Source organism: Alnus glutinosa, chromosome 1 (assembly GCF_958979055.1).
Source record: "Alnus glutinosa chromosome 1, dhAlnGlut1.1, whole genome shotgun sequence".
NCBI lineage: Eukaryota > Viridiplantae > Streptophyta > Magnoliopsida > Fagales > Betulaceae > Alnus > Alnus glutinosa.
Genome location: NC_084886.1, coordinates 15478906 through 15488865, shown reverse-complemented (window position 1 = coordinate 15488865; position 9960 = coordinate 15478906). Strand labels below are relative to the sequence as shown.

Sequence of the window (9960 nt, the reverse complement as noted above, 5' to 3'; positions counted from 1 at the left end):
TCAAAAATAAAGTAATTAATTGTCTATCGTATGCAAAAAGTAAAGATTCTATTTATATATATATATATATATAAGGGTAAGCAACTTTTTTTAGAGTGAATGAAAAATAAGTTTGAATGTTTTATAGTAATGGGAGAGAGGGAAGGAATGGCTTTGGACCTTAACTATGCTTTTCTTGCTTAAGATCTTTTAAGAACCTCTTTAGACTCTAGCTAAAGCTTGATACGTGACTCCCATTAGAAGGCGGGGGGGTTTGAAGAAGAGTGGTAACATTGTGGATAAGATTGTTTCCAAGCTTTCTTTGCTTAAAGAGAGGTTCGAAACTTCAAATAGTGGTAACTCTTGTTCCAATTAAGCAATCTTTGCTTAAAGAGTGGTTAAGCAATCTTTGCTTAAAGAGAGGTTAAGCAATCTTTGCTTAAAGAGTGGTTCGAAACTTCAGATAGTGGGTTAACTCTTGTTCCAATCAATCTTTGCTTAAAAAGAGGTTAAAGTTAAAGCACGAAAGAGCAACCTTCCCAGCCAGTGGTGACAACAGCCAGTAACATCTCTTTGGAAAAAAAAAAAAAAAAAAAGTTACTCTCATTAAGTTTTCAAAATTCTCAATATGACGCATTTAGAGATTGCTGTCTTTTTTTAACTGAAATGATAAAAAAAAAGACTTCAATATCTTTCTTCTTTTTTTTAAATCATTCTTTTAAGAAAAAAAAAAAACAAGAAAAATGGGTGGCCGTAGCCACCCTAGGGCCAAAAAGGGTGGCTCGACCACCCCAATCTGATCGGAATGGGGGTGGCTCGCCACCCCCACGGCCCATGGGGGTGGTTTAGCCACCTCCAAGTAGCTAAATGGGGGTGGCCAATCCCGCCATCTAGCCCATGGGGCACCCCCTTTTTTCTTGCTTTCCTATTTTTTTAAAAATAAAAAAAATAAAAAAACCGATGGCATTTTTGGAACTAACACGTATATAAGTAGTAATTTTGAAATTTTTGTAAAAAAATGCATGTGCAGTGCACGTGAGCTATTTTTCACCAAATAAGACAGAAATCACTAACGGATTAGTCGCAATGAAAATTTTAGAAACTTTATTGGGGCACGTTGCAAATTTTTAAACATTTGAGGCAAAATTGTCAAACTTTGAGGGGGTTAATTATATTTTTCCCATAATAAATTTAAAAGAAAAGTACACATAACCTATGAAACTACTACTTCATTATCAATGTGTCCTCCAAACTACAAATTATATCAATGCCCTTCTTAAGTTATCAAAAAAATTTCAATAAGACAAATATAACATATAAATTCAGAAAAAAAAAAAAAAAAAAAAAAAAAACCTTAAGATTTTTTTTTTTTTTTTTTAAAGATTAAAAAAACAATTTTTTTTTAAATTTATTTATTTATTTATAGAAAAATTGAAAATAAAAAACATTTTTTTAAACGAGAAAAATAAAAATTCATGGGATGTCATGCTGCAACACTGAGGCATGAGGACATCAATAAAGTTGTTGATGACAGGAGAAGTAAAGCACGTCGAAAGAAATAAAAAATCAAGGATCATTGCATTGTGTGGTGGTCACCAGCTGGAGGAGTTTGGGACGGTCGAGGTGTGAAAGACAGAAGAAAAAACTCAAGTTTGGCGTCACGAGCACGAGGGCAAAGAGTATTAAGGGATATGATAAAGACTAAAATTTTTGTACAATTTTAGTAATTTTTTTAACAAAATAATTATTGAATATATAGAATTCACATACGAAAAAACATATCAAATTGTTAGTTTGAATAAAAGTTATTAGAGTTATATATGAGTTGTAAGTATATCATATTTCGAAAAGAAAAGGCAAACAGCTTATGGTACAATCTTTTGAAAAGATATATGGTACAACTATCTACCACCATTATATTTAAAAAAAAAAAAAAAAAAAATCATAAAACCAAACTCCAACCCATTTATATAATTTTTTTTTTTTAAAAAAAAAGACAAAGATAATCAATAATTGGTCATAAACTAGCCAAATATTATTTCTCATAATAAAACTCTGATAAAGTCTGACAACGTTGGTCTCTGTTGCACGATTATGTCCATTAAAGTATACAAGTGGATGCTACAAATTTTTGCAAATATCACGTGGCACGTTATAGATAATCTTTTCGTACACAACTAACGCAAGTATCTTACATCTTATCTTTTTTCTTTATTCCTTTCTTTTCCTTTTCCTCTTTCGTTTGTTCATATGTGCTCAAATTATTTACAGGGGTAACTCTCGATCTATTGCCAATTCAATTTTATCCTAAAGTTATTACGGCATTTGCCTATATATTTGAAAATAATGTTGCCTCATTTCACGCTCAAAACCATCTCTCCTCCCTTTTTTTTTTTTTCTTTCTTTCTTCTGGTGCATATTTGTTCATTTTTCCTTCATCTCTCATCCCCCAATATTACATTTTTCTATTTCTCATAGTAGGTTAATTTGGATATATCGACTTGAAGTGACTTTTGTGACGGAAGCCGCTATTTACTACTGTCATCACTGCCATTTTCACGATTGATTCAACTCGGTAATTTCGTCATATCTCACTTTTAGAGCGCCATCAACAACTTCTCTTAAACTTTTCTTCAGTTTAGGAAATTAAACCACTTTTTAATTCACTATTTTAATGCACTTCACAATAACTTCTCTTATTATTTCCCTATATTTTTGAAGTATTATTTAAATTAAATGTTAAGAGAAAGAAAAATGAAAGATAAATCTTTAAAATATTGTTTCAAATAAATGTTAGACGAATGAGAGAGGAAAGATAAAGTTTTTTATATTAAAATAATGTTAAGGGAACTACTTTTGCTTACCTAGATGCAGGCAGGGTACAACTTTTTGTTCCCTTAGTGTTCCCTTAGTTTATGGAACAACAAGAGAATCTAATTAAAATGGTTTTTTTAAAAGATTTTCTTACATGTAGGAAAAAATGAAATTTAAGAAAGCTGATGCCAATGCTTTTAGAAATTATTTTTGGGTGCGCTGATACAGAGAGTTTAATATTAGTTCGGATAGGCTGCAGCCTTAACTTTTGGTGGTGGTGTTAGGCTTTCTATATTATTATGTTCTTTTCCGTTATATTTTTCATTCAAGAAGGACAAAGGCTCCCTAATATGCATACTTTGTGTCATCATGAGTAGTCATGAGAGTAAGCTAACGTACGGTACTATTTGGAGTATGTGCTACTCCTGGAACATTTGGACCAAGAGGAATTTGAATTAGATGAACAAACTCGACGTTATTAAGTAATATGAACAATACTTATAGTTTCCTAGCTATAGACAGCCAAAAACATTTTGGTTTCATCTGATCAATTTATGCCATATTTATCTTAGAATATTCATTAAATAATTAAATCAATTATTTTTTTTTATCTGTTTAATTAGGATATTTAATATGACTTAACATGCTATTAGAGTATGTAAAAAGTTCAAAGTTTGAACTTTGTTTCTGTTACCACCTCTAATTTCAATTAAAATATTTTACATGTTTGGCTTCACTTATTCTTGTAAAGTTTGAGCCCACATATTAATTAAATAAAGTGAGAATTTAAGTTCACATATAACAATGAGTGTTAAAATATTAATTAAATGATTAAATAAATTATTTTCTATCGACTTAAGTTTTTGTGATAATTGGTGATTTGACCGTCTACCTCTACAACAAGGAAATGACATTTTAATTTTCATGCACCTTTCCATTTTGGATTGTTGTTTTGAGTTCCAAGTGACCTTACGAATGCGTAGTTCATGATATTCCTGAAGTGCAGATTAATTAGAGAGAATACCCAAGGATCATATTATGTTGAGAAATATTTATAGGAGTTAGTAAAAAGATGAATCCCTCCAATTCTTCTGAGCCCGAGCAAACAAAAACCTTCATGGATTGTGATTCCTTCAATGCTGCAGCAGAAGGCAAAATCAAGGTCTTCAAAGATATCATCACCGATCATCAATCTCTTGATCTCCTACTAACCCCAAATAAAAATACAGTCCTCCATATTTACATCACATCCCTCAATTCCGGACTGAAGGATCAGAATCAAGAACAAACTTTGTGGAAGAAATTCTTAAAATGTGTCGCTCATTGTTACTCCATATTTACATCGGATCCCTCAATTCTGGATCCAAATCACCAACCCACATTAATTGTAGGATCAAAATCAACAACAGCTCTCAATGCAGGATCGGAATCAAGAACCAAATTTGTGGAAGAAATTCTTGAAATATGTCCACCATTGTTACGGCAAACCAATGTCAAAGATGAAACTCCATTGCACATTGCGGCAAGGTACGGGCATGATGACATAGTAGAAGTTCTAATCAAATATTGTGCCCAAACTCTCCCTCAAGACCCTAAAGGTGGGATTGAATCAGTAAAGGAAATGCTTAGTATGACTAACAAAGAAAAAGACACGGCTTTGCACGAGGCTGTACGTTATAATCACCTTAAGGTTGTAAAATTGTTGATCAAAACAGACCCAAATTTTTCATATTCTGCTAATAATGCTGGTGAGACTCCACTTTACATAGCTGCCGAGAGAGGATTTGAAGATGTGGTGATCGAAATTTTAGACAAATGCAAATCACCAATGCATGAGGGGCCCCTTGGTAGGACGGCTTTGCATGCTGCCGTAATAAGGAATTATGAAGGTACTACCTATATATTTTCATGGTTTAATTTGGTAATGAGTATTGCAGCTTTAATTCTTTAAAGTTTATTATAATTTTTAAACAAAATTATGTGGTGGACCAAAAATAATAAATTCATGAAAATAAGGACTCTTGATATGTGTGGTGTGACAATTAACAATCTTCTTGTAAGTTTCTAACTAAATTATTTTTATAACATTTTATTTTATTTTTTTTAAAAAAAAAAAAAAACAAGAAGATTAGTGTAATTTACTATGAACTTTCACGCGTGTAAAGTTAGGAGATGATCATAAACTTGAAAAACAAATGAGGATTTCTTTTTCCATACATTTCACTCCTATCAGTTCAATCTAAAATATCGTCCTTTAATTATGAGAGTGATGGTGATCTGAGTATAAACCTATCTAACGAAGCCATTCTAAAAAATGAGGAAACTAACCATTTTTTGTTGATTGATCTGAGTATAATCTTATATAGTTGCAACGAAAGCCACGTTAGATGTAGAGAACATAATTTATACTATTTATCAATTAAATTAAGGCCTAAGTAATTAAATAGAAACCTGATGTGTTCTTTATACTTTGCATTTGCATGTTGCAGTTCAACTCATGAAAAAGATATAACGGAAGAGAGTTGATACCATTAATTTGCATATATAAGGAGTGATCAACAATGTGATTAATTATATATGAGATTATTATTAATTTGATTTTTATGAAGAGAGTAGAAACTAAATATTAATAATAAATTAGATTGAGTTTCAATTATGATTATAAAGTAGGACACCTTTTTCAATCTCCTGACAAGTACTATTGCTAATTGTGTGATTACATTCAACATATTTTTAATTATTTTAGGTATAACCAGAAGAATTCTGGATAAAATTGAAGGTATAAGTAGAATAGTCAACAAGGACGACTATTGGACTCCGCTTCACTTCGCTGCATACTTCACAAATTATCAGATCAACTATTCGACAGTTGCAAGGATGTTGTTGGATAAAGATAGAGAAGTAGCATACAAGAAAGACAAAGAGGGAAGGACAGCTCTTCATATTGCAGCTCAAGAGGGTAATGTGCATATGGTGTCTCTCATTGTATCAAGGTGTCCAGATTGTTGCGAACTGGTTGATAAAAGAGGTTGGAATGTACTCCATTTTGCTTTCGAAGGAAAGTACCCCTCCTTGTTAGAGTATACTATCGAAGTTATCTTAAGAAATTCGTCTCTCAGCAACCTTTTGAATGAGAAGAATGCCGATGGGGATACACCTCTTCATTTCTATTCTAATTTTGAGGGATTAGCAAAGAATTTCATTGGTCACCCTCGAGTCGACAAGATGGCTTTCAACCAAAAAAACCTCAGCGCATGGAACATCGCTGTTGCTAATATTGGAGAGTTCCCAAAAGAAAAGGTAACACATAATTTTATTTTGCATTTGAAAAAAAAATATATCTATAGTACATGATACACGTAATTCGTAGATGATACATTAACGTATGTTGTTCAAGTAAAATTACAACATTACCCCTCTCCAATTTCCCCTTTCACCCCCTTAGCAATTTTATAATTAAGAATCAATAACCATTAGCAATTACGTACATTCATTAAAATAATGAAAACTTCCACCATTCGCTAAATTTAGTATCAACACAATTATCACTTTTTGCCTCTCTCGTAATCACTCGATCTCCTTTTTCTCTTTCTAAATTTAGTACAAGTATTCAAATACATCTAAACATATATATCAAAAATAAACTGAAATAACCTCTAAATTACTGAAGAAAAAAGTTGAACTTACATTGATTATTAATTTTCTCCTTTTTCTGACAGGAATTAAATTTTACTTGTTTATGAATTAAGAAGAAACTAATCCTTAATTAAGTTGATATAAATGTAGAGAAATACAATGTCTAAATATTAGGAATAATCGATTCTCAAGTAGTGCAACAAAGTTACACTCACTACAAAAAAAAAAAAGTTACTGTTTTGAGTCATTCTTTTTAGCCGTTTTCATAATAACTCAACCTATAAGGTATTAAAACTAGGTTTGAGCCGTTTTAGTACTAAAACAGAGCTGTTTTTACCAAAATGGCTCAAACTTAGGATTATATTTTTTTAAAGGTTCAAATTGTCTTTGTAATTTTTTTCTTTCTTTTTTACAGTTATAGAGCTGCTAATTAAATGTATGAAAAATAAATAGTTAAAATCATAATAATAATAAAAAATGGGATAGTGCTATGGCTACCCGATGGCAGCGACCATTGTCTGGTGGCCCTGCAGTGACCACCAGTAGTTCTAGCGACCCCGCAATGGCAACTAAACAGTTATCGTAGCCCCATGGTAGCCGCCAGATCACCAACACGGTGACAGCATTACCATCATGGTTCAACACTTTTTTAAAAAAATTTAATTTGAAATTTTCTAGTTTCTAAAAATATTTCTCAATTTTTAATTTTTACAAAACACACTTCAAAAACTATACCAAACCAATTCGCAACTTTTCACAAATATAGCCCTACCAAATTAGTTCTTAATTTTTACCTATTTCAAAACTTAAAACACTTCTTAAAACTTTCCTAAACATTCCCTCATTTTCACCTTTTTAAAGTTTTATAGTAAAATGTATACCAATAAAAAAATTTGTTGTCCCGCTTTCATAGTTCCATCTGACATGGCCTTTACCACGATGATGGGCATCCGATTGAGGCATCGCTTAATAATTGTCTCTGTCATAAGGCGCATGTCATGTACTTAGTCAGCATGAAAATTGTAAAACTGTAAAGGATAAATAAGGTTTAATAATAATGCCATTGTTAATTTATTTAAATTTTCATATAAAATGATTATTTCTGCAATAAAAAAAAATGAAATATTTTTCCATTTTTTCTTTTTCTTTCTATAAAACGCAGCAAATATTTTTGCTTTTTCTTATTTTAAATTCCAATTTTGTCTTTAAGTGATTTGAGTGATTTAATTTGATCACGTACGGCATAATTCTTACATGACATGCGAATTACTTGTTGGTCTAAAAAAATAAAAATCTACGAGAACAAATGACAATGTACATTAATTATGGGCGATAATAGTTTCTACTTGTTTTATTACTTCTTCTTCTTCTTTTTATGTATTAAATAACATGGTTCTTTCTCTCAAAAAAAATAAAAAATAAAAAATAATGTTTCTGCATATTCTCATTTTCTATAATAACAATAGGGGCTATAGCGGTATGAGAAATGATTGGTGCACAATTTGTGCACAACACAAGACACATGAGACTCACCACATGGGTCTCACCTCATGTGTGTACAATTGTGCAAGAAGCTTTTCCGATAGCGGTATAGCCTCGTGTACTACATCATTATTAAATATTATAGAGTAATGTTTATTGCACAACTCTTACACAACTCTAACAACCTTTTTTTATGATCAACCATTAAATATTTAGGGCCTACATGTAGGGAAACAAATCCAATGATTGATCATAAAAATTAAAAAAAAAAAAATATAGTTAGAGTTATGCAAAAATTATGTAAAAGTTTTGCAAGAAACATTATTCTTAAATATAAAAGAATCTATATATAACATATCTACCACATCAGCAATTAACGTTTTAAAACTCCAAAAATTAAATTACGATAACTAAGAAAGAAATTAAAAATCCGACATATAATTCAGCAACAAAATTCATATTTTGACAAAAGAATAAAGAATAAAAAATAAAAAATAAAATGAACGTGAGGTATATGAATATCCATAGTAAATCATCAATAGAAAATTCAACCTAATAAAAAATCCATATTAAATCCCTTCTGAAACAAGCTATATAAAATTTCAAGAAAAGTCCACATATCTCTTTCAAACTACTTACTGTCATATTGTTAATGTCTTTACAAACTATTGATTGAGTCAATGTTCCATCCAAACGATCAAAAAATACTAATATTCCTCTAAAGCTAGCTAGCAAAAAGATAAAATTGACATTATTTTTTTTAAAAAAAAAATAATAATAAGAATTTTTTAAATTTTTAGGAAGATTATTTTTGTATTGGGGTGATATTTTCAATTTTTGGTAGTTTGGAAGAGGACATTGAACATTATTGACAATAGAGTAGTAGTTACTGCATGTTAGAACTTTTTTCCTAAAAATCCCTAATAATACCGGTATAAATATTACACAGAAATCTGAGATTTGGAAGAACTTTCCGCATCCACAACCTCAACGAGTAATAGATAATTATACCATAAAACAAAAGGAGAAGAAGAAGATCAGGGAGGAAAAGACGAGAACAATGTTGAAGGACGCATCCCAAGCTCATTTGGTAGTGGGTGCACTCATTACAACCGTGACCTTTGCAGCATGTATTACCATGCCCGGGGGATTCGTGGGTAGTGGAGAAGGCTCATCACACCCAGGCTCTGCACTTCTCAGAAAAAATGCTGCTTTCACAGCATTTATTATAACAGATACCATATCCATGGTCTTGTCAAGTTCTGCTGTCTTTATCCACCTATTGATTCCAATTCTTAGCGACACGAGTCATCACAGTGGTGAAAAACTTCTCTCTATGGCCTTTCTGTTCATTTTGGGGGCCATGATAGCAATGGTGCTGGCATTTGTCACCGGCACATTTGTTGTGTTAATGCCTTCCTTGGGTCTTGCCATTGCCAATTGTTTCATTGGCTTAACCTTCTTCGCTATCATCTTTTTTGTGTTTCCAAAATTTGTGTTCTCATAAATAACAGGCCAGTGAAAGTTCGTTTAGTTTTCTTTCATTTAATTTTTTTCTTTGGTCAAATTTTTTAAGCATAACTTTGCATATGTGGCATGACCTAGATCCTTTAATTCAAAAAACAAAGAACTTAGGCCCTATTTGTCTTAAAACTAAAACCCATGTACTTTTAAGACAATTTCCTTTAGATTTATAATGTAAGTACTAGTCGTATCTTGCGTCATAATATCTAGAATTGACATTCATTCTAAAAATTACCCTTCAGTATTGAGTTTTGAGAGGAATAAATCTCATTGTATATTATTTTAAAAATAATAATGATAGAAACAGCATTGACAAATAATAAGGCGCTTCTTAAATTTTTTTAACCTGGCGCACAGACATAGGGAATGGAATGGAATGTTTGATGGGTAATCTCAAGTCGGTTGATTGTTATATATATATATGTAACTGTTTTTGTGCTTAATTAATGAATTGTTCTGCCACATGGGATTTTTCCTAGTTTGTTCTACCTAGCTTGATAGTTGATAAATTCTGACCACTTTTTT

The 9960-nt window shown here is 31.3% G+C and overlaps 1 protein-coding gene across 1 annotated transcript; it reads left to right on the top strand.

Annotated features, from left to right (window-relative positions):
• Positions 1-3910: 3910 nt before the first annotated feature.
• Positions 3911-9444, top strand: LOC133877114 (protein ACCELERATED CELL DEATH 6-like). The gene is made up of 4 exons (XM_062315387.1): positions 3911-4086; positions 4228-4682; positions 5540-6093; positions 8861-9444. Exons 1-4 carry the CDS (start codon positions 3911-3913, stop codon positions 9416-9418), a joined length of 1743 nt encoding a protein of 580 aa, XP_062171371.1. The 3' UTR covers positions 9419-9444.
• Positions 9445-9960: the final 516 nt, after the last annotated feature.

What these genes read in the sequence shown, in the direction of transcription:
- LOC133877114 (XM_062315387.1), top strand. Translation starts at nt 3,911, where the DNA reads ATGGATTGTGATTCCTTCAATGCTGCAGCAGAAGGCAAAATCAAGGTC. An exon ending in CAGAATCAAGAACAAACTTT is followed by an intron (nt 4,087 to 4,227) that starts GTGGAAGAAATT and finishes ATCGGAATCAAG; the next exon opens with AACCAAATTTGTGGAAGAAA. An exon ending in GAGAGTTCCCAAAAGAAAAG is followed by an intron (nt 6,094 to 8,860) that starts GTAACACATAAT and finishes AATATTACACAG; the next exon opens with AAATCTGAGATTTGGAAGAA.